The sequence below is a fragment of the Diorhabda sublineata genome, chromosome 2, assembly GCF_026230105.1.
Source record: "Diorhabda sublineata isolate icDioSubl1.1 chromosome 2, icDioSubl1.1, whole genome shotgun sequence".
NCBI lineage: Eukaryota > Metazoa > Arthropoda > Insecta > Coleoptera > Chrysomelidae > Diorhabda > Diorhabda sublineata.
The window spans coordinates 1,644,963-1,669,498 of record NC_079475.1 but is presented as its reverse complement, the minus strand read 5'-3'; the positions used below and the strand labels follow the sequence as shown (position 1 = coordinate 1,669,498).

Genomic DNA, 24,536 nt, shown 5'->3' with positions numbered 1-24,536 from the left:
AAAAAAAATTACTTCGGGATAGTATGGGTTAATATTATTGGACAATTACGAGAAAACAACTTATGGGTCAAACCCGGAATTTAATCATTTATATATAGATTTTCACTTTAAACAAGACGTCATAATACTTAACAAAACAATTTTTCGCGTCTTAAATCAAGGATGAATATTTCCAATTGATAATAATTTTTGTTTACATATAAAATTCGTAGTATGCAAATGAATATTCACGTATTTATAAAAAATTGATCAAGTTCGATCAAGGTCAATAAGAAACTCAATGGTATCAAGTTTTTGTTTTCAACAATTAACACGGGTCGTTATTAATAAGACCATTATATTAATTTCTTCAATTATGTTATTTCACCCGACAAAAATAATGAATGAAAAATTAAAATGCGTTTTTCGTTTGAAGCAAAACGTTTCGGCTTCTTTTGAAGTTATTTTCCGGTAGCTTAATAACGATACTTAGTTTTCAGGACTCAATCTGTCCACGTTCTGATTTCAAAAGACTAGTTTCATTAATATTCAAGTTTCACTTTGTAAATTATCTTAAAAGACGTTCCAACTGGTTGTCATGCCTTGCATTTACAGGTTTGCAACTAGGTATTTTAGCTTCTTACTGATAGAGAGCCTAACAGACACTAGGACACCTAGAGACTTACTACATATTTCTGATTTCTCATTGCATTGTATTTCTGACATATTGCAAAAATAATTACAACTCATTGGATCCTCAAAACAACCATTTGAACCACTTTGAAACCATTTTCGTTGTAGTATATTCGAATTTTTTGCCATTCCATATTACGCACAGGCTCCAAGCACTAGACATAGCCTTTATGAAGCCTTTAAGCTGATATTATGAGAAAGAAGTCAAAAAGTAGCTTATAACCAACAAGGCCTTATGGTCACCTCCTGTATTGTTTTGTGATGCATATTTAAGAGCTGTTATGATGTCAATAACAATAAATAGATAGAAAAAACTGGACTGTAGACTGTGTCGCCAACTACTATGAAACAAATTGGATGTAGGTCAAATACCGATCCTGAACCCACGTCCAAAAATGAAAATTGTGCTTCTCTACACATAAAGAAAATTACTCCTACCATTTCCACTTATAAATCCAGAAGCTGATATTGCGTTTCTACAGAATAATCAAAAATTTGAAACGAAATTCAGGACGAAAAGAAAAATGTGCAGTTTCGACGTCCACACTCTATGAAAAGAAGCTAGAGGAGTCTCTTAAAAAAGTAATAAAGACCAAATACACAAAACATGCCTTAAAAAAAGACTGTGGCCGTAGATGGTGAGAAAAAAGTGATGAGAACGTTGCAATCTTGTGTTTACAGTTGATCCATCAAACCTACTCTTTTTAAAAAGTCTAGCTTTGATTGATAGATATCTTCTTCGTCTTCTATTTCAAGCGCCACCAGGTGTAGTGCTCTGTAGTTCCTTAGTTTTTCATACTTTTCGTTTCGTCCTCTGTGTAACAAAATCAGCACGCAGCATTATCTGCTAGGTCCAGGGTCTTCAGTGGTTTGTTAAACCGGTAGAACTCCTGTTTCTAGAAGAATATTTGCCTGTTTCAACCCCTGTAGGTTGTCCCAATAATTGGTTGTGTTCCTATCTATCGTTAGAACGGAATAATTTGCAAATTTTAGCTTTATGTATGTTATGAAGAAGCATTATTTGTATTCTATTACCTTGTTGTAACATGAGGATCTACCCGTTATTTCAGTAGAACCACAACACCAGGGAGCCCCAAATTCCTAAGCGATCTTCAGAATATAGAATTCATTTGTCCATTCTATTAGACGACATCGTATTATAAATAATAACATCTATCATTTTGAATATTTTATGCTTTAAAGTAGTGGAAATGAAAATTCAACTGGTATATTAACAATTTTTTATTAATTATAAAAATAGCATGTTTTAATAGAAACACTTTTAATAATTAAATGACTTCAAAAACTTTGTATGAATTCAAATCTTTATTATCAACTTGTCCGTGTTTTAATTATGAACAGGCATTGACACAGACGTCCTGGATTCAACTTGTCCCTTTCTCCATAAGGACGTTACAGTCTTTGTTTGAGTGTAAAAGTTCAGTCCTTGTTTACCATAGAAATGCAAGTCACCGTGGAAACTTCCTCTCGAACCCGTGAAACTGAACATTGGTAAAGGAACTGGAATGGGAACGTTAACGCCAACCTGTTAATAAAAGTAATGTTTAATTCAATTCAATTAATTTTAAAATAAAACAAATTTCTCTTTCATATTGTTAAGATGACAAAACTAAGAAGTAATATACTACAAGTAGCAGAAGAAGCCCGTGGAAGAAGGACTATAAAAAAAGTGGGAAGAACAAATACAAAACCGTGGTTTAGACAAGAGGTCAAGATCCTAGCCGAAGAGAGAAGAAAATCGTACCTGCAATACAGATCCAATGCAACAACGTATAATGACTACAAAGCTGTAAGAAATAGAGTCAACGAAAATATTCGAAAAATTAAAAGAGATCACTGGGAGAAGCTTTCGAATGATATGGAATATGACTTATATGGGGGACAGAAAAAAATGTGGAATCTTCTGAGGGATAGGAGAAAACCAATAAACAAATACATACAAAACACAAAAATCACGGTAGACGAATGGGAAAGACATTTTGAAAAACTTTATAGTTCAACACAAACTAACGTATCATCACAGGAAAGACCCTGCGAAGATGAAAACATCAATGGAATACAAAATAGGATTTTCTCCCTGCATAAAATACAACAAATGATAGCCAAGATAAAGAACAGAAAAGCCCCAGGCATCGACGAAATAACAAACGAAATGATCAAATATGGACGTGACACTGTATGATGATGAAGGAAAGTATTCTGATACCGATTTTGAAAAAGGGAGAAAAAACCGATCCCCAAAATTATCGAGGCATTAGCCTCATTAGCCTGATGCGTACGGTTCTGAAACAATTCACTAAAATCTTAGCAGAAGAAGTAATGTCTACCGGGATATGTGAAGAACAGCAAGGTTTCAGAAACAATAGATCTGCTATAGATGCTATATTTATAATGCGCCAAATAACTGAAAAAGCCATAGAGTTCAATAAGGCAGCCTTTATGTGCTTCATTGATCTCACCCAAGCGTTTGATAGGATACGCTTAACTGATGTTATAACTCTACTAAAAAAAAGGAACGTTCACCCCAATATAATAAGAGTTATCGAAAAACTTACATACCATTGTGAGAACGGCAAACAAATTAGGCAATAAAATACCTGTGGCAACTGGTATCAGACAAGGGGATAACCTAAGCCCAATCCTGTTCAATATTATAATGGACGAAATCATCAACAAAGTAAAACAAGCCGGGACAGGATACCGAATGGGAGACAAAGAGATAAAAATAATATGCTATGCTGATGACGCAGTAATCATCTCGGAAGACGAAGATAACCTACAGAAGCTCCTATATAAATTCTAACAAATAGCGAACACGCACAACATGCAAATATCCACAAAAAAACCAAAATCTGTCACAATATCTAAAGAACCGAGAAGATGTAAACTAGCGATCTACGATCAGAGTGTAGAACAAGTGATGTTCTTCAAATATCTAGTAACAAACATAACAAGCGATAGAAATCTAAAGAAAGAAGTAAAAGCACAAACAACGAAGGCAGCATTAATATCAGAATACATTAGAGATTTAATTTGGCGAAATAAATACATGAGCACAAAATGTAAAATTAGAATATATAAAACTTGCGTAAGGTCGGTCATGACATATGCAATAGAAACAAGAGCGGAGAACACAACCACTAAACGGCTCCTAGGAACAACAGAGATGCGAGCTCTGAGATCAATAACAGGACATAGGTTACTCGATCGGAAGAGAAATGAAGAAATAAGGGACATGTGCGATATTCAGGATGTAGTAAGATGGGCAAGAAGCCGCAGAAGAGAATGGAGAGACCATGTTGACAGAATGCCAAATGAACGGTTAGCAAAAATTGCAAAGGAAAAGAAACCAGACACAACTCGACCTCCTGGACGACCACCTATAACGTGGTATGAAAGCTGGTCCTCAACTGTTTACTTTATACGAGCTTTTGTTATTCTTTTTGACGTGTGTACTGCCTTTTGTTTTCGTGATATGTTTGTTTTTTTGTTTGTAATTCGGTATTTATGGACGATATTACGAAAAATAGCGAAGAGAAATAGTTGAATACAAAAAACCACCATAAACAAACAGACAGAGGAATAACCTCAACATTACGCTCTAACATTATATGTCAAAATCACGCGACTAACGCAAACGGATGTAATTGGCTTTTTTTATTTCTACGAACGGCAAACGGGAAAAGATAAATTCGTTTAATATTGAAAGTCACCTACGGCAGAACGATCGGCAAACGGTAACTATGAATGGTCTTATGCATTTCAATTTTTTTATGTTGTAACAGCAAACGTCAATGACAACGGCAAACGGAAAGTCAAGTTTATGAATCGACCTTTACAATTAACGGCTGATTTAGTTAGCCCTGTGACAACCAAGATTGTGCTGCGGTTTATACTTTCCGTACCAAGACATTTTTGTGCCAAATTCGTATACGAATTATGGAAAATAACGAAGAGAAAACAGGCAAATCCAAAAACCCACCATAAACAAACAGACAGAGCAATAACCTCAACATGACGCCCTAACATCATACTTCAAAATCACGACAAACACAAACAGATGTAATTGGCGTTTTTATTTCTATTTTTATGGGTTCAAATTCTATCTTTCAACATGAAATGTTAATAAATTTCAAATGGAGATAAAAAAGTTGATATGAATAAAATTAGTTTTGTATAAACATTATAACTTTCTCCTGGTTCTTTTTCCATGAACCTGGCCACTTCTTAGCTTGATTTGCACCTATTATATCAACGAAATTTTCGTCGTTTATACACATTTTAATACGGCAACAAAAAACGGAAGCGGCATCATCGTCAAAACGTCATATAATAAGCGCTACCTGGTGGATTTCAAGATAATCGGTTTTAACAAATGCTGGCGAGTGTAAATGACCAATTTAGCATCACATTCGAGTTTTTTAACTCCCAAAACGCACAGATATGAACGACTTGATATGATTTTTATTTACTAATGTGTGGGAATATTACTAAAGAGCTGAATACAATTAAAACAGTGATTTTCCGAAAATCAGATGACATATTATATTTGAAACTTTCCATTTAACATTCAAAATAGAATGAAACGTGAATATAAGATGGATAATGGAATAAGATCGAAGCTAAAACATGAAATATGAATAATTTCAAGGACTATAATTCGAAGATCTTTATAATTTTTCCTGAGCTTTGTATTTATATATAACATAAGAAAGATTATTTACCTGACCCACATCAGTTTCATGTATAAATTGTCTGGCATAACTTCCGTTCGTGGTCATTATAGCAGTTCCATTTCCGTATGGATTTGCATTAATTATTTGAATAGCCTCATCCAGAGTATTGGCAGAAATAACACATAAAACGGGACCAAATATTTCTTCTTTGTAACAATCTTGATCTGTTTTCACGTTTGTTAAAATTGTCGGTCCGACGAAGTTACCATTTGGATATTTTTCAACTTTAATGTTTCTTCCATCTAATATACATTTGGCTCCCTAAAATCAATTATAACAAAGAAATATTATACTTTTCATTAATATTATTAAATAATACAGTATCTAACATTAAGGCTATAGTTCAGTACTATGGGCATAAAATATTGGAATTTGGAAAAGAGGTCACACTGTATATATAAACTTTCCATTTAGTTGCATTGTGCTACTAGACGCTTTTTAAAAAATTGCTTTTGATTTCGCTTAATTAATTAAAATGTTTATAGCAAATAATCAATTTTCACTACATTGTTAACTTTTTCCAAACAAATGTTTAGAGCAAGTGCTCGTTAAGTTGATGGCGCAACGAGGCCACAACTCACAATTTGTGTCGTTAAAAAAAGAAACAATATTGTTACAAATCAGTTCGTGAAATGGCCCTATCCAGCTACAATGAAATTTTAAAATTCGGCGAATTCATGGGGTGCCTTTCATTTTTTTCATAAATGGCAGACGCGACTTCGATGTTTTCTCTTAGAACTTTTTATTATAACAGGCAGTTTATTCACAGTATTTCTTTTAAATAATTTCTAGGAAAGTTTAACTATTTATTTGTTTCTTTTTGTTCTAGAACTTTGTGGAACTTTATTTAGGTATATAAATGTTTTGGCTGAATCTTTGGTTGCGTGCTGTAGTGCTTTGTATTTGCCAGTTGAATTCTTAAAAATCAATTTTTCATTTAAATAATTCTATTCAATAATCATTTTCATTATTTTTAATCATTGTTTGAATTCATGTTTTCTACTTTTGTTATGAGGTAACTTCGAATGGGATATCCGCTATCACATACTAATAGATGCCTTCTAAAGTGTCTTCTCGAACTGCAATGTATTATCGAATATTGTTAGGTCAGCAGATCAGTTGTAGTATAAAATGAAACAGTTTTTTTATATATTTTATATTTTCCATTTTACTTAATGACCTTTTTCTATCTTTCTTTCAGCTTCATGATACCACGCTCATAAACTTTCAAGTCCTCCTCAGCAATAAACTGAACTAGGTGCGATTGAAGTTCATCGTCATTTGTGAAAGTTTGACCATACAAAGATTTCTGCATATTTCGAAATAAATGCTAATCAGTTGGTGCCAGATCATGGCTGTATGGAGGATGTGGCATCACTTCCCACCCAAGCTCCAATAGTTTTCCACGTGTTGTCAAAGATATGTGAGGCCTTTCATTATGATTGCTTCTTCCGATTTTATCAATTTTTGACAGTAAACATCGGACTTGATCGTTTGGTTCCTTGGAAGTAGCTCAAAAAACACAATACCTTTGGAATCCTACCAAACTGACAGCAATAGTTTTTTTTGTTGTTTTTCAGTTTTGTGTGTGGTTTGTGCTGGTTCATCGTGTTTCCTTCATGATCTTTTTCGAATTATGTTATTGTATAGGACTCATTTTTCATCACCAGTGATGATTCTTTTCAAGAAAATCGAGAGGTACCCCAATATCAAGCTTCTTAACTAGCTTAAGATATTTTATGTGATTTTTAATTGTTGTATGCGATACATGTAGCCTCTTCGCATCCTCTCGAACATATGACGATCCTCTTCAATTACAACTGTGATTTGATCATCATCAACTTCAGTAGGCGGAGTTGCTCATCTTTGAGGGAAAGACACATACGTGTGCTCTGTTAAGCAATCAGCACCATGAACTAGCGCAATCCATCTGTAGAACAATAAAAACAAGAACGTTACAAGGAAAGAATATAAAAAGTTCCAAGTTGAAATATATTTCTAAATATGAGGGAGAGTCTCTAAAAGTTTTGGGAAAACGAAGTATAGAGTTCAAGGAAATGGAAATTTCGACATAATGATTTATTTTGGAAGTGAAGTAACTATAATAGATATTGAAATGTTGGTTAAATTTTATTTTAATATTAGCGCAATCAAAAGCAACAAGTTTTTTAATTATTAATAATTAATAAATATTAATAATAAATAATATTAATAATTTGAAATTGTTTAACATATGAGGAAAATTCGTTAAAGGAAGACAACAAAAAATGATTTTGGTGAACATTTAGCGTAGCAATATACATTAGAGTGGAAAAAAAGTGTTTTTTGGCAGTAAATTTTTCACAAAAAATGATGGTGAAAGTCTTTCTATTTGTTCTATAACTGATGAACAAAATCTTCTAGCATTAAATTTCCTACAAGAGTTGTGAATGGATTTTGAGTATTTGATTTCTTAATTCTGATTCACCTGTTTTATACCAGCCTCAACAAGTCCTAAAATTCTTTCTTTAGCATGTGGGCTTATTACAGGTCCTACATCTGTTCCTGGTTCATGTCCAGCATTAACTTTCAACTTTTTGGCTCTTTCTATCAAATCTGGTATCCATTGTTGAGCCTCACCTACTAAAATTGCAACACTTATAGCCATACATCTCTGCCCAGCTGCTCCAAACGCTGCACCAACTAACTGATCTAACGCTGCGTCTTTATTGGCATCTAAAATTAAATCAATTGGTCTCAAAATAGTAATGAAATAGAATTGAATTAAAACAAGAAAGTTGGATGAGATAGTGTAGATTTTATGATTCTAATTCGTTCCAAAGAAATTAAAAACATACCTGGTAAAATTACAGCGTGATTTTTAGCTCCCATGTTCGACTGTACTCTCTTTCCATTAGCTGTTCCTCGCGAATAAATATATTTACCAGCATTATCAGATCCAACAAAACTTATAGCTTTGATATCTTTGTTATCGCAAATGAAATCTACAGTTTTGTGAGCTCCATGGATAACCTGTAAATTTGGTTAGATTGAAAATTTGGTATATGAAATTTGTTTACAGGATAATGACAAATATTTTAAGGTATAACAACTTTTTGATTCATTTTCCATATATCTTGCTGCTCAACTAGATATACTGCAGTCATCTTAGATCTGTTTTCTTTGAATGCCTTCATTAGAGCATGTATGGAGCACGAAAACCGCCAAACTAACTGGGCATTTAATCAAATAATATTAGTGTATGTTGTACAACTCATTAATCGTTTATTGATTGAAGATAAAGTAAAATCCGCGGAAATTGATCAAACAATTCGGGGATAAGTGCCACTTGACAAACTTGCCAATTGCGCTGCGCCCCAGAACAAGTTGGAGATATGCACTGTATAAAAACTCATTTTGGGATATTTGCGCAGCACTATACGGGATACTGCTGAAGATTTGGGCATCAACGTGAGTAGTATTGAGCAAATAATTGATGAATATCGCAAAATGTCCAACAAGACTTCTGAATTTTGTTCAGAAATTTACAAACTGGGAAGTTTGCAAGGGGGCTCCTGCAGCGGTATGAAGAAGATGAAGCAAATATTCCGGAGAAAAGCACGCGTCTATGGAGTGGAGAAAAGAGAAGATGACGCGCCAGTGACAGTGAAAGTTTCACTGTCAGCGTTGAAGGTGTTATGTACATACATGAAAGAAGTTGTGGCGGCCGAATTTCTCACTGAATACCTCTTTAATTCCGGTTTATACCTGAACCTTTGAGAAGAATACATCTTAAAAAATTTGGATTGAGGGCTGTCCTTTCTTGTAATCCACTCTAACCGGTAGACCATCTGGCAAAAGCTCTTGGACTTCTCTATGATGATAAGGATGTAACTGTTGCTTTCCAAGTATCCTTCAATTACTTGAAGAAGACGTATTTTTTAATAATTCATAAATTTATCATTACTATGTTATACTAAGATCCAAGATCTGAAATAATCAAGATTTTTCTGATCCGAGTAACTGGTTCCAAATCTACCTTTATCAAGTAAAGCTATATGCTGACTACAGAACATCGAAGAAACTCCTAACAGCTCTTGTGATTTTTCGAAACCTCCTCTGTGAGTGCGAGACTATCCATCGATAAAGACTACGGTTCATACATTCAAGCTACTTAAAATTACAAGAGGTAATTTACGCTTTCCGATCAGTTTATAAAATCGTAGATTTAAAAACAATTAGATTCTACTGGACCATATTTTTCTATAATATATAGTGAAGAAAATATATGAAATCCATTACTCACATTAACTACCCCTGGAGGACATCCAACTTCATTCAATAGCTCCATCAACAACATAGTCGCACCAGGATCTCTTTCAGAAGGCTTTATTACCATCGTGTTTCCAGCAATTAAGGCTAATGGAAACATCCATAAAGGAATCATAGCAGGAAAGTTAAAAGGGCAGATACCAGCCGTTACCCCTAGAGGTAACTTATATGAAGTGACGTCCATATCTTTGGAAATACTTTGTAAGGATTCTCCTTGGAGAAGAGTTCCAGCTGAGCAGGCGTGTTCAACAACCTCTGAAATTTCAATTATATATATAAACTAGGTTCAGCTTCATCTGTGGGAATCAAAGTTAAAAACTTAAAGATGATCTGCTTACTTCTCATCTGATGGAATTGTGGAAATTGATAAAGAATACGAAACTTTAGATAACAATTAAGATATTAATAAAGTGTGTGTCAAATTGATCAAGTTTGAACAAGAAGCACGCAAAAATGCTTCTTTTAATGCTACTGAAAATAAATCTAATGTATTTGATAGCGAATCATGGTTTTCTACTCATTAAGTTCGTTGAAATTGGCTAACAAAAAGGGATTTCCAGGGTACTGTTTCAAACAACGAGAGGTTTAAAATGTATGATGTCAAAATAGAATATTTTACAGCGCCGTTTTTGTATACAGTTCCACAACAGTTAGGGTAAGTCCGGGACAGATGGCCCAACGTGTAAGATGACCCATTCCAATATTTCCGCAAATTTTAACTTTACGTTTAGCGTTACTTTAGCCACCTTCTAATATTCATGTCGTGCATACCGTGCTCCATTTTTGAATGAATTTAGTGAGTTTTTGGGTAAGTTATTACAAAAATTTTATTTTGCATGCCTTAAAAATAATTAAGGTCCGTTTTAAGAATAATTGTTAACTCCAACATAGTTTTTTTCGGACTTATTTATGGCAAATCTTAAGTTTAGGATTGTTTGAGGTTATGTTAAGATGATGAAAGTTTCTTTATATCCTAGCACATGCGAGATATAAAGTGGGCCATCACTCCCATGCATTTGGGACAGATGGCCCAATGGACATTCGGGTTAGTTGGCTCACGGGCCATCTATCCCGAAGTGTGTAGGTACTTATTACAGTGCTTATAATTTATTGCAGATTTTAGAATCATGCCAACAAAATATATTAGAAAAGGGCCAGTGCAAAGGGGAAAATGGACTGAAGCCGACCTACTCCGGGTTGCAGAAGCAGTTAAAAACGGTGTGATGGGCTTGAGAGAAACATGCCGCACTTTCAACAACATTCCTCCTCCAACACTTAGAAGGCGACTTAAAAATAATGACTTTATCAAAAGAACTCTTGGACCGCCTTGTATCCTTGGCATCCAGAATGAATTAAAAATTAGGTTTCATATACAAAAGCTACAAAAACACGGATTTGCGCCAACTCGTGAAAATGTCAGAGCAATGGCGTTTCACCTGGCAGATCAGCTTAAAATTAAACACCCTTTTAATAGAGACAGTAAACTTGCTGGTTACATATGTTTTTACAACGACATCCAGACTTGAGTGTTAGAAAAGCTGAGGGTGTATCACTAGCTCGATGCAACGGTATGAATAAAGAAAAGGTCTCGGCGTACTTTAATCTGTTAGAAACAACATTAATGGAGGCCGGTTTAGTAAACAAGCCTGATCATATATTTAATATGGATGAGACGGGTCTCCAACTTAATAATAAGCCAGGTTATGTTATTGCTCAGAAAAGCTCAAAAAGCGTTGCCGCAATAACATCATCAGAAAAGGGAGAAACAATTACAGTAATCTCATGTTGTAATGCAAAAGGCTTTTACATACCACCAGCTTGCATTTTTAAGGGCAAAAATAAAAAAACCGAGTTTGAGGATGGTATGCCTCCGGGTTCTGTGGTTTACATGAACGAAAAATCCGCTTATATTAATACGGATTTGATGTTTACCTGGTTAAAAGAACATTTTGTTCCACGTAAACCAGACGGAAAAATTCTACTTTTACTGGATGGTCATGCCAGTCATTGTAATTCGATAGAAATGCTGGAATATGCCGATGAACATAATGTTATTCTGTTTTGTCTACCTGGTCATACTACTCAGTTCCTTCAACCCTTGGACAGGTGTTTCTTTAAAAGCCTGAAAGCCTTTTGGAATAAAGCTTGCAATACATAGGAAAATTTCTCGTATGCAATTTGGTCAATTGTTGTCGGAGGCGTGGTCAAAAGCAGCAACTGTTGATAACGCTGTGTCGGCTTTTAAATCTACAGGAATCTGCCCATTTAATCCTGGTGCTATACCAGAGTATGCCTATTTGGATTCTGAAGATAAAAAATTAGATCCCAATACTTCTGCAGGTTAGTATAAATTTAGAGACCTCTCTTTAAACTAATTTTTTACCTTTTAGTTTACGCTACTGAATCTAATAATACCACTCAAACAAAAGACGATAAAATGCCCTCTACTTCAGCCTTAGAGTCAGAACCTGAACCGGAGCTGATAAATACGATAAAAACACTCCCGAAACACTTCTTAACAAATTCTTTCCGGTGCCCAGCTCCTCATCAGCTAGCATTCAGAAAGTACGAAAGAAGGCAGAGCAAGTGGCAGCCGTTTTAACATAAGTCACATTGAAAAAAAAAAGATCTGCTTTTAAACAGAAGAAAGAAGAAGATCAGAGAAAAAAATCAAAGAGGAAGGCTCTGCATGAATCAACAGACGATGATACTGATGCATTAGATGGGTTAGTGACTCAGTCTGATGATAGTCCGGACGAAGATGATGCAACAGAATGCCTTGGATGTGGTGAAAAATATAATGTGACCACGAAAGCCGATGATTGGATTCAATGTCTACACTGCCAGAGATGGTTTCACGAAAGTTGTTCGAAATATTTGAACCCATGTGACCTTTGTGGTAAAAACTTATCAAAGAAAAGGAAGTAGAAATACACATTTCTGTTGGGTCAACTCACCCTATATCCTTGTGCCAACTAGCCCATAGTATGTGGGAGAGTTGGCCCAGACAGTATTAAAGAGAAAAAAATTTTTTTTTCATTACCTGTTTGCCTTTTCTTTAAAACTAGTTTATAATCTAATGTTTTATTGGTTCTTATATGTAATACATATTTTGCGTTTAAATATTCGTTTTGATTTTGATTTTATCTCATTTTAAAAAAATCGGAGCCAACTCTCCCGGACTTACCCTATAGTGAATAAGCTTTGCAAGATTTCTTTAAGCTCCACGTCAGTTTGGAAACGCCGCACTCCAAATAACTTCTCTACAAAAAGATGAAAATCACTCTTTGCTAGGTCGGGACTGTATGGTGGGTGTTCGAAAATGTCCCTTTGAAATTGCTGAAGGTTACAAGAGTGCTATGGGAACGAGCATTGTCGTAGTTTGGAACAATTTTGGAAGTTATCCTAGTTCTTCTGTATCAATTGTTGATCTGTGCGAAAACTCTACCAGTAACAAACCTTTTTGGTCACAAAAAACAGTTGCCATAATCTTGCCATTGTTATGATTATCGTCTCGTTTCGAGCGTGTAATGCAGAACTCAGTTCTCATCTTCTGTCCTAATGGATGGGAAAAACACTCCTTCAGTATCGTAGGGGTCAAGAAATTCCAATCGATAATTCACTTATGGTGAGCCTTTTAGTTTTCCTAACCGCTAGGTTAACACTCTAAACAATTGTCTGTAGCGAAACTTGCGTGTTTGACCCCCCTAAACAAATAACAGCTCGCAATTCATACTCGGTGGGAGAGTCCATAGCGACAGCCACGTTTATGTGAATGCATCTCAACGAGAAATGATCTGTTGGAATCGTCAGTCACACAGCGTTTGAGCAGAGGTGGCCACACCAATCACTTGCTGTATCCCACATCATACTGTACGATTGGAGATTGAATAAATAAGAATAACCGCTCAATTGTCTAGTGTAGTTGGTGTGTGTAAAGCAATTTAATATTTTGAATGCCTCAAATACGTAAGTTGTTAATTTTATGATAAATATCAAAACCAATACTCACGCAATCCTCTTATCACGTCTCCTTCAGCGTCTATTAATGTTTTCCCTTGTTCTAATGTTATATTTTGAGCTAATTTCTTAATATCTCTTCTAATTACTGCTTGAAGTTTCAGCATCAGCTGTTGCCTGGTTAATACTGATGTTTGTTTCCAGCTGCCATAAGCGTTTTTAGATGATTCAACTGCTGCTTCCATTTCGCTAGTGGTACTTTTAGGAACTTTAGTAACTAAATTATTAGTGGCAGGATCATGGAGGTCTATCCATTCTGTAGTTTTTGAATCGACGAAGTTACCGTCAATGAATAGTTTCGTAGTAGGAGCTACGTTCGAGTAATTACGACGTAAAATGTTTTTAACTGGTGTTGCCTGAAAACGGAATATTAATTAACTCCCTCTTAAATGAAAAGGCAATAACAATCGTCTGCTATTTGACTGCCATTCACAAGTTTATGATTGATGGGAAGCATAACCCTTTAGTTCCATTGTACAATATCCTTTATCATTTTCCAATACCCACTTGGCGTGAAAGTTTGTTTCTTTAGCAACAGCTTTCAGTCAATTTACTATTATTTATCATCTAAATTCAGCTTTTTAAAATTATGATTCTCCTGTATTAACATGTAAACGTCTGTTTTTAACAAAAACTAAATCAATCCAATTGATATTGACCTAGAAACTTACGTTTTACCATCTGTATCCTGAAGGATACATTTCCAATCAAGTTGTATATAATTTCGTACCTACTCATACCTATACATGGAAATATTGCATCGGGATATTCGGTAATAGAACTTACAAGTGGTCAGGCTTTTCGTCTAATTGAAACCAGTTATCACATGTGCCTCAAAAACAGTCAAAGAATAATAAACAAATCAGCTAGTACTTGCAAGTTTCAACTTGCCGCACTCATTGACAAAATATAACTATGAGCTTGTATAAAGTGAAAAATCCCCAAGCAATTTTGAGACTAATCATCACATATGGGGCAGTGGTTTGGGGTACTAGAACTAGTCTAAATACCACCAAGAATAGAACAATCTGTACAAAGGTACAAAGACTGCTTATGGGTCATGGAATTTAGCCCAACAGCTGCCCAAGAAGTGATTCTGAATCTTCAACCTATTCACACAGTATTGGAAAGCGTGGCAGAGAAAACATCGCGGAATAATCTAAGAAAATCCGTTCCTGAATAATGAACAACCCAAGACATGCCTTAGGATGTTGCATAGAAAAAGTTCACCTTCAAAAGAAATTGTAAAAGCAAGTGGGATCAAAACACCATACAAGAAATGAACAGAAATGCCAAGCAGGAGATAGAACTGGAATAGGAGTGTACGGGCCCAGAACCAAACAGTTTGAAAGTCTGAGCAAGCATTTTTCAGGCAGAAATCTATGCAATTCAAAAATGTGTTCAGTTCAATCGCAAACAGGAGATTATCATCTTGTCCGATAGTCAAGCAGTTATTAGAGCTTTAAGCTTCAATATCATAAAATCCAAACTTGTTTTGGGATTGCGTACAAAAATTAAACGAGCTAGGCAAGAAAAATAAAATGGATCCGAGACACACGAATTTAAATGTATTCACAGAGCGCCTGTACAATATTGGAGGAACTTATGTGCTCGAAGTTTTTTTGGTAGACACGACGGTAGGCGTTAATAACGAAGCAGACTGATAATTTATATAAAAAATGCGCAACTTCATACCTACTAATAAATTAATATTTTAGTTTAGTTAGAAGATGAATTCTGTTCGTATTATGAACAGAATTTCTTTGTTAAATAATTCAGAATCAGATATTTGTCGAAATGTCTAGACATGACATTTTGATTTTTGTTGTGGTAAGAAATAAAGACAAATTAGATGAATTATCTTGATTTTATTTCTCTTTTGATAAGAAATCAGTTCAAAAAATAGGTTTAAATTAATTTAATTAATTAAATTTAACCCAATAAATGACAACTTGGGGCATATAGATTAGCAAGACTAATCGACGAATCCAAATATTAAAAAAAAAACATGGTTTTCGTCTCGAAATCATTCGAATTTATAAAACAGTTTTTAACCTTTGCTTGAACCATATCAGATTAAAATTTTTCTGTTATTAATACAATCGAGTGTTAATATTAATGATATATTTTTTTGAATTGAGAAAAATGTAATCGAATCGTTTTCTATTTAATTATGAAAATCATTTAGTAGCTTATTTTTTGTAAAGACATTTATATAGGAACGAGATAATTATAAATATTTTCCATATGATAGTAATATTTAGAAAACTGCTTGATGATTTAACAAGTAATATATTCATTTGTACATCAAATCATAACATTTTTTGCTCTCAGTAAGTGCATTATTATGTAATTTAACCTCAGATGAATTATTTTATAACCGTGCGGGCATTAAGGTGTCAAAAACGGTGGGGTACGAGGAGCGCACGTGCATCGAGCGTTCAGGCACATTTAGAAAAAATTTCGTGCATCTAGCGCATCAAATCCGAAAGATGAATGAGCAAATGTTCAATATAATATGAAATACTGGACAAAAATTATTTTTTCCCATAAATGAGTGAATTTTTTAAATTTGGTTCAACATAATTAAAATTAATAAAATTAATTTTTCCACTAAAAAGCCTTTTAATTTAAGAATGGTTAGGTTAGGTTAGGTTAGGTTAGGTTAGGTTAGGTTATGAGACTATGACTATAAACGCATTGATTAGAAAGTATAACTCTTTCTTACTTTATTTATACCTACAAACGTGCGCTCGATTCATCTGCGCTCGATGCACGCATTCTCAAAAACAGTTCATGATGAACTTATTTTTAAATAATAAAATGAAAAAATATAAATCATATTTTAACATATTTATATACATTTATAAATTCTTTGGTTGTATGTATTCCGCTGAATTCACTGTAGCAATGGTTGACTCATTATTCCTTGTTCTAGTCCCAGGACGATGCGAAATCCGGATGATTTTTTTAGTTGGTACAACTTTCAAGCTCCAACTTTTAATCACTCTCATAATTTGTGAAAATAACTAATTTCAATATCTCGTTAAAAATAAATCATTAAAGTAAATTAACAGTTCAGTTTCATTACAACGACAATGATAATGTCGATGTAAATATGAAAAATTTGAGTATAAATTTAAATTTATCATTCAAAACGAACTGGTATGACATACAAGTTTGTATACAGCATGAGTCAACATAAATCGTCAGGTGTCTGTCAGTTCACAATAAATCCCCGAACATGAGGCTTTGAAAGACTGTTAGCTGCTATTTGTTATGGGATTCATTCAGTATGTACTGGGTGGGCAACTAAAAACAGGAACGAATTATATTACAGCGTCAGGGGGAAAAATAAACCGAATTGACCTGGAAAAAAACGTGGAAATTATTTTCAGAATTTCAGTTCCACCATTTTCAAAATTTTACGCATTTTTCATTTGATAGAGTTTAGTGTATCTCTTCAAATAAAAAGTAGGGGAGACTGAAAAAATGCCTTAAAATCTGTTTCTGCTTAGCTTTAATAAATTTGATATTTTTTCAAAGAGTTTTTGTCTAGTAATACAAATCCTTAGCAAAAAATTGAAGTAGACTTTTTAAAAGTAAACTAAATCTTTTTTCTGTTTCGACATATCTCAAGAAATGTGTAAATATCAAAATTTTTTTTCAAACGTCTGTTGCCCCATAAAAAAACAGAGATTCTGAAGTGGAAACCTCTTTATCCATGTCAATTCGCATAAAACTACTATCTACTAGAACAGCAGAAATGAAAGTAGGGCAAGACACCATTTCAATCACTGCAAGTAGGGAATGCCCACAAGGGGAAGTCGGGGATGCGACTTATGTGGAGTTTAGTAGTAGACGAACTCCAGGATATCCAGTCGACAGAGTCAACTACACAAAAGGAAGTTTTGAAAATACACTATGTGGCATAGCTCACAGAGAAAACAAAGATACAAAAAGGTGGTGTCGATCGATGGGGTTAAACGTCAATCCGAACCTGCCATTAAATGGTAAACGATGGATCAGACATAACTGGAATAGGAGTGTGCGGGCCCAGAACCAAACACTCTGGGTGTGGTCATCGCACCAAGCATTTCTTAAGCAGAAATCTATGTAATTGAAAATTGTGTCCAGTTCAATCTATCGACAAACTCGTTTAGGTTTGCCTCTTGTCTCTTAGACACTTGAAGTTCCACTTGTCAAATTACTCGCCCTTATTTTTATATTGATATGGTTTTAATAACCATAAATAGTTTTCACAAAGTTGTGAATCAAGTTATTTAACTCACATAACTCATAGGCAAATCTTACCAATGAATAACAAAAAGAATTTGTCAACCTAAGGACGGTGGTGATTGCAAATGTTACTTAACATATTAATTAGATTACAAAATTTTATCAAATTACCTACCAATTAAGATAGTAAGACATTATCAAATTTATTTGAGGATTATGTATTGAATCAAAGGTTATCAGCTAATGTACACATACAGAACAATAAATATATTAACTGAAAGATACAACAGTATCCATTTTTTATCCAAATTATGATACGTATTAGTTAAAATAATGATAAAACAGTTTTTCATAAAACAAATTAATAATTTTTTACCACAAGTAGAGTCCCTACTAAATACTAAAAAGTGTCAACTCCTTTTCTTTATCAATTTACAGGGTGATTTGTGAAATTAACCATGAATTTTAATTGGCTATGGTGTTTACACAGCTCATTTAATTTTTTAAATTTTTACATTATTTAGTACACTAATATCAAGCAGTCCTCAGGTATTAGCTAAAATTCCATGATCGGTTTTTAGTCGCGTCAATGAATACATAAAACAGGCAATCTTCGGAAGTACTCAAGAACAGATCCGATCTTGATTTTTTTTTAATTTTGTTTTTTTATATTCTTTAAAATCAAAAACCTCCCCGAGTGGGGACGGAATTATTTATTTTGTTCATACAATATCTGTGATATTTATGCACAAACAAAATTTCTACTAAACAATATCCATTAAAAACTATATTAATGAATGTTATAAACATTTACCTATTAGTTTGTTCTGTGTGGTAATGACATGGAATTAATTTTTGGACCAAAATATAAATTTTTTATTGACCATAGAAAATTTATTATTCTATATACAAAAAAGTACATTTAATTTTCATTCCCATTTCGCGTTTCGGAGACTGCTTCATCTTTTTAAGTAGTGGGTGGTTACTGCAGTCATTTCCACTATGCAAGCTGGTGAGCAATGAGGACGTTTTCTACAGCAACACGCTCAACCGCATCCTGTTTTGCAAGAGCAAAATATCAATTTTAAAACGTTGTCAGGTGTTGCTGGTTGTGTCATTTTGATTGGTTTTAAAAAATTCTCTTTTCGCCAACCCCATTCTTCAGATGGTATCAATGAATTATTTTTCCATTGCTGAACTTGTAAGTAGACTCTTTTAATATGTTGTTTTGCTGCATCTCTTGTCGGAGGTAAGGAATTAAGTTGTACGGTTTTATTTTTTGAAGCTAATGCGTTTATATCGCAGTTCATTCAAGCATTTGGCAGTTTTAGCACTATACATTATTAGAATACAATCAATACCATCATTAAAAAACACTTCTTCATTTTGTCCTTCAACCATAAAAATTTCAGCTGCTGCATGTAATTTTTGATTATTATGAAAAACCTTTTTTTCCTTTGTTATAGAAAGCGGATGTAGTATCACATCCAGTGAATGCATGAATAAAAAACAGATGTTTTTTTTAATATTTGGATATTTCTCTAATATTGTTTGTTGAGTGAACTTGTTGCAAGATATTATTTTTTAGTGTTTTTTAAAAAAACATTTCTTTATCATCAGGTGCTAAAGCCATCAATAAAACTAACACATCAATATCTTCAGCTACAACAACTACTTGAAGAGAGAAACAATATATAGCAGATTGCACAATTAATCGATCAGCATCACTTTCGGCTTGACTCCACTCAATATTATTTTCGCCTAGTTTTTTGCAGAGAAAATTAATGAACCTATTTCTATTTTTGCTATTACATAAAAGTTACTCTTTCGTCGTGTTTAAAGGCATGTCTTCTTCAAATAAATAATCAATGGAAGTATTACCGATATAACTACGATTTCTATCAGACACTATAGTTCCATCATTACCATATCCATCAAATACAACTTTAACATTAGTGCCATAATTATTACGTAAATATCTAATATACTGTTGACATTTTTATCTATGAAGTAGCATGTCATCATCAATCTCAAACCTTTCATTCTTTCATCAGGTAAGGACTACCTAAACAACAAAAAGGTCCATGTATATTGTACGAATAGTACCTATACCTCACAAAACTTTCTAATGCAACGTTAAATATCATACATTAAGAATGTCTAATCTCTGAATTGTAGATTCTAGACCTCAAAATATGATGATTCTGCTCAACATGCCTTATGCAAATATGGCTAGTTTCCGAGATACGTGGTGTTCAAAGTTCAAATTTAAATTTTGATTTTCGCAATAATTTTTTATGTTTTCACAATTTCTCTTTGAAAATTGGCAATTTTATATTTTTTGGCACGAGGAATCATAATTTGCACTCTAATTTATCATTGTTAATAGAGGGCGCTAGTTACACTTGTTTGTGTTAAAACTTTTTTTGAGCTAAACTTACAACTAAAATAATAAAAAATATTAAAAAGCGTTTATTTCTACAAAAAAAGTTACCCTTCTTTGATTCGTATAACTCAATCGGTTATCGAGTTATTTGCTTCTATAAAGTTCAATAAATTTTATTATTCCTTAAATATGTAACAATAACAAATTTGTAAACAAAAATAAAAAACTTCAAAGCAAATGCTCAAAATGCCCACCATTTACTTCAATACAATTTATGATCCGCTTTCGTAAAGATCTCTTAATATCAAATAATCCTTGTCTATTATTTTTAATTACATCCGCGGCTTCTTCTATGTATTTTCCGTCGCAGTTGCGAAGTAATTTTTCCTTTGTAAACTAATGCCTTCATATGCGACCAAATTGAAAAATCCAAATGATTTAAAACAGGGAAAAATTGCATTCATATCATTACACTCCTGTTCGAAATTTATTACAATAAAATACAAAATTGACTTGTTCGATTGTATCCGAAATATCAGAATAGTACCTCTCAAGCTCATTCTATATTTTGAACAGTTTTTGGAGTTCACTCGGGGCCCGGTATGAGAAAAATGTGAGGTGTAAAATCTATCGATGAATGATATCGTTACGTTTTTGGTGCGGACCCTATGATGCGCAACTTTCTAATTTGTCAGTGTCGACATACTTATATTGCTGTTTTTATTATAAATGTCAATAATTAATATTGTTATCGTGATGTTTTAATTTTTATCATTGTGTTCCGCTAAAGTGAACTGAAAGTATTTTCAAATAACTATGGTAGAAAGAGGTGTAGATGATATTGCAAGGTACGTTATAATTCATGTATTATATGTATGAGCATGTGCAATTTGTATTTATTAAATATTTTAATAATTATCGATGTAGTTCATATAAATATATATTTGAAAGCAACACATAAAATTAGATAATAAAAACCCAATATGAATTATCGAGATTATTGACTATTGTAAAAATATTTCGTCGATTAATTTTAATAAATGTATATGAAATGAATAAATTGAATAAATATATATTTATATATGTATATTATTTTCATTAATTACAAATTTACCCTTTTATACAGTATCAATCTTTTTTAAGTTAAATAAACTCTTTTTGCGTCTGGTTAGACTATCGAACTTAAGGAGTAAACTCCAGTCGTGCGTCGGAGCTGACACACACAATTTTTTTTTAATTCAACCATTTAAATCACCAATAATTTCACATTTGCAAGAAAAATTAAACTAAATTTGATAACCTTGATAACCATAAATTTTGACAGGTTTTATTGTCTCCAAAATGTCAAAATTATACACTTCTCAAGCTCGTTCTATGGTTTTTTATTACATTCTAATCTTTTTCCTTTTCTTAATTCATCCAAAACTTCCAATGTCAAGTTATATGTCAGATTAAAACGTTATGTGACACGTAAAAACGCCAATTGTCATGTCAAAACGTCACATGTCACAAATCATGATTAAACGCAACATTTCCCACTAAAATGACACATGTCATTCCAAAACGTTTCATTTTGCGTTAAAAAGACACGTGTCACAACAAAATGTCACATGACAGTTTAAAATGTAGCATGTTACATATCACGTTTCTTTTATTAGCAAGTTAAAATATTATGACACGTGAAAACGCCAATTGTCACGTCAAACGTCACTCCAAAACGTCCATGAACATTCAAAATGTACAAATTTTCATGTAAAAAAGCACCGTAATTTGTTTATAAGTGTTTTAAGGATATATAAATTAACATCAACAAAATTTTACTAAGTATGTTGATTCAGTAGTTGTCAGATGACGTGAATAGTTTGCAGCCTTAACGATGGAAAAATGTTCGATCAAAACGATCAAAATTTTTTAAATAATGCAAACGTTAATCATCATACTTGTAGATGCTGGTCACGTATCAATCCTCGTTAAATGCGTGAATCTCACACCCAATATCCCGAAAAACTAAAGCCGTATCACAAGATCCTTGTACACAATGATTTATAAAAATCTTACAAGTCGTTTCCGAGATAATTGAGGCTTTCCAAATATAAAACTCACTCTGTATATTATATTATATATTTATCGAAGGCGTATAAGTTATTTATAGTTTATATTTATTAGTTATACTTGAAAATTATGCTTCAATAAATTATTTCGAAATGAAAATATTGGTAAAAGTGTTAACAGCTGATATGGGATTTTTTCCACAACTATGAGTGAATGCAATCATTTTATTAGTATGATCTAAATTAAAATAAACTAAAATGTTTTTCTTCGTCCACAAATACATTCATCAATTGTCTCAAATTACCTGATACTAATTAAAATAATTCTCGCTTTATTTCATTTCAATTTGTGGAGCTGGTATTAATAAAATATAATGAACACGAGTCAGTTGTTTTTCCAAATATCGACCTTGAATATTGAATATACGTTTTTGTAATGTACTTACAGCTGACCTAATCATAGCAAAGCCGGTTGGTTTATCACTCACGAGCTACTGAATGTGAGCGGAGTGGGAAACGATCTGATACAACTTAAATTGAGCTGCGCGGTTCAGTTCGCACCTTATAACCTTCAATAGTATCTCAACTAGTTTTTCATAACTCAATAATACAAAATCTTTTATGAAATAGCTGGCCAACAAGGAATTATTGAAATTGAATTAAAACAATTCAACAATATTACTATGAATGTTGAGGAGGTACATTCAAAATAATAATAGTATAGTCATGAATGTATGTATATGGTATATGCAAATTATTGATATTTTGTGAGAGCGTATTTTGACATAAACAGAATAGAATACACTAAAACTATTTTGTATATATTGGGTCTCAAACTAAATTATTCAACAATCTTTTCGTGGTATATCTCGATTCATTGTTATGTCCCTCAGCAGAGTCTTTATAATGTCTAAGAGTAGTAAAAAAATACTAACAAAAATACGAAGGTACAAAACGAACCTTTTCAAATCAAATTTAGAAAAACGAATCCTCATTTACATCGAACACAGATGAGCTTGACACAACTAGACTTCAAATTCGATGTTCAAATTGGAAGGAATATCGGATGTTCAATACACACGACCTAAACAATCCTATTGACTGCGCCAAATATGTTATACGATAAAAGAGAAATCCTTTTCCAAAATTACTAAATCGAATGATAATATTGAATTAGTTTTGCGCTGTCGAGTTTATCCGATGGAGGGCTGAGGTTATCTTGCAGATTCCTTAGAGTTTCTTAGAATCCAAGAGTTCTCGGTAATAAAATAAATAGTACTACTTTGATAATGCCTCATGTTCTATAACGAACAGCTAGTCCTCGAAAAACTAGGCGATGTGGGTCCTAATTTTCGAATTTGTATGAACTGCAACAGTTCTTCAATAGATTGTTGAACGATTCGATTCGACTAGATTCGATTGTCTCAGTGAATCGTTAAAGTGAATATCGGATGTTTAAGACACACGACCTGAACAATCGTATTGAACTGCGCCAAATATGTTATACGATAAAGGAGAAATCCTTTTCAAAAGTTACAAAATCGAATGATAATATTGAATTAATTTTGCGCTATCTACTTTATTCGATGGAGGGCTGAGGTTATCTTGGCGATTCATTAGAGTTTCTTAGAATCCAAGAGTTCCCGGTAATAAAATAAATAGTACTACTTTGATAATGCCTCATGTACTATAACGAACAGCTAATCCTCGAAAAAACTAGGCGATGTGGGTCCTAGTTCTCGAATTTGTATGAACTGCAACAGTTCTTCAATAGACTGTGAATGATTCGATTCGACTAGATTCGATTTTCTCAGTGAATCGTTAAAACGAATATCGGACGTTCAATACGCACGACCCGAAAAATCCTATTGACTGCACCAAATATGTAATCGATAAAGGATAAATCCTTTTCAAAAATTACAAAATCGAATGATAAAATTGAATTAGTTTTGCGCTGTCGAGTTTATCCGATGGAAGGCTGATGTTTTCTTGGAGATTCCTCAGAGTTTCTTAAAATCCAAGAATTTCCGGTAATAAAATAAATAGTACTACTTTGACCATGCCTCATGTACTATAACGAACAGCTAATCCTCGAAAAAA

General features: G+C 33.3%; 2 protein-coding genes across 2 annotated transcripts in view; one reads left to right on the top strand and one right to left on the bottom strand.

Moving 5' to 3' along the window:
• The window catches only part of LOC130452864 (AMMECR1-like protein), a 336,472-nt gene that overhangs the window by 166,313 nt on the left and 145,623 nt on the right, over nucleotides 1–24,536 (top strand). The gene's annotated exons all lie outside the window — the stretch shown is intronic.
• LOC130452856 (probable methylmalonate-semialdehyde dehydrogenase [acylating], mitochondrial) lies at nucleotides 1,900–22,974 on the bottom strand. Its single transcript, XM_056792337.1, has 7 exons — nucleotides 22,883–22,974; nucleotides 13,753–14,116; nucleotides 9,715–9,995; nucleotides 8,267–8,441; nucleotides 7,897–8,144; nucleotides 5,418–5,690; nucleotides 1,900–2,218 (listed from the first exon to the last, which is right to left on the bottom strand). Exons 1-7 carry the CDS (start codon nucleotides 22,895–22,897, stop codon nucleotides 2,021–2,023), a joined length of 1,554 nt encoding a protein of 517 aa, XP_056648315.1. The 5' UTR covers nucleotides 22,898–22,974; the 3' UTR covers nucleotides 1,900–2,020.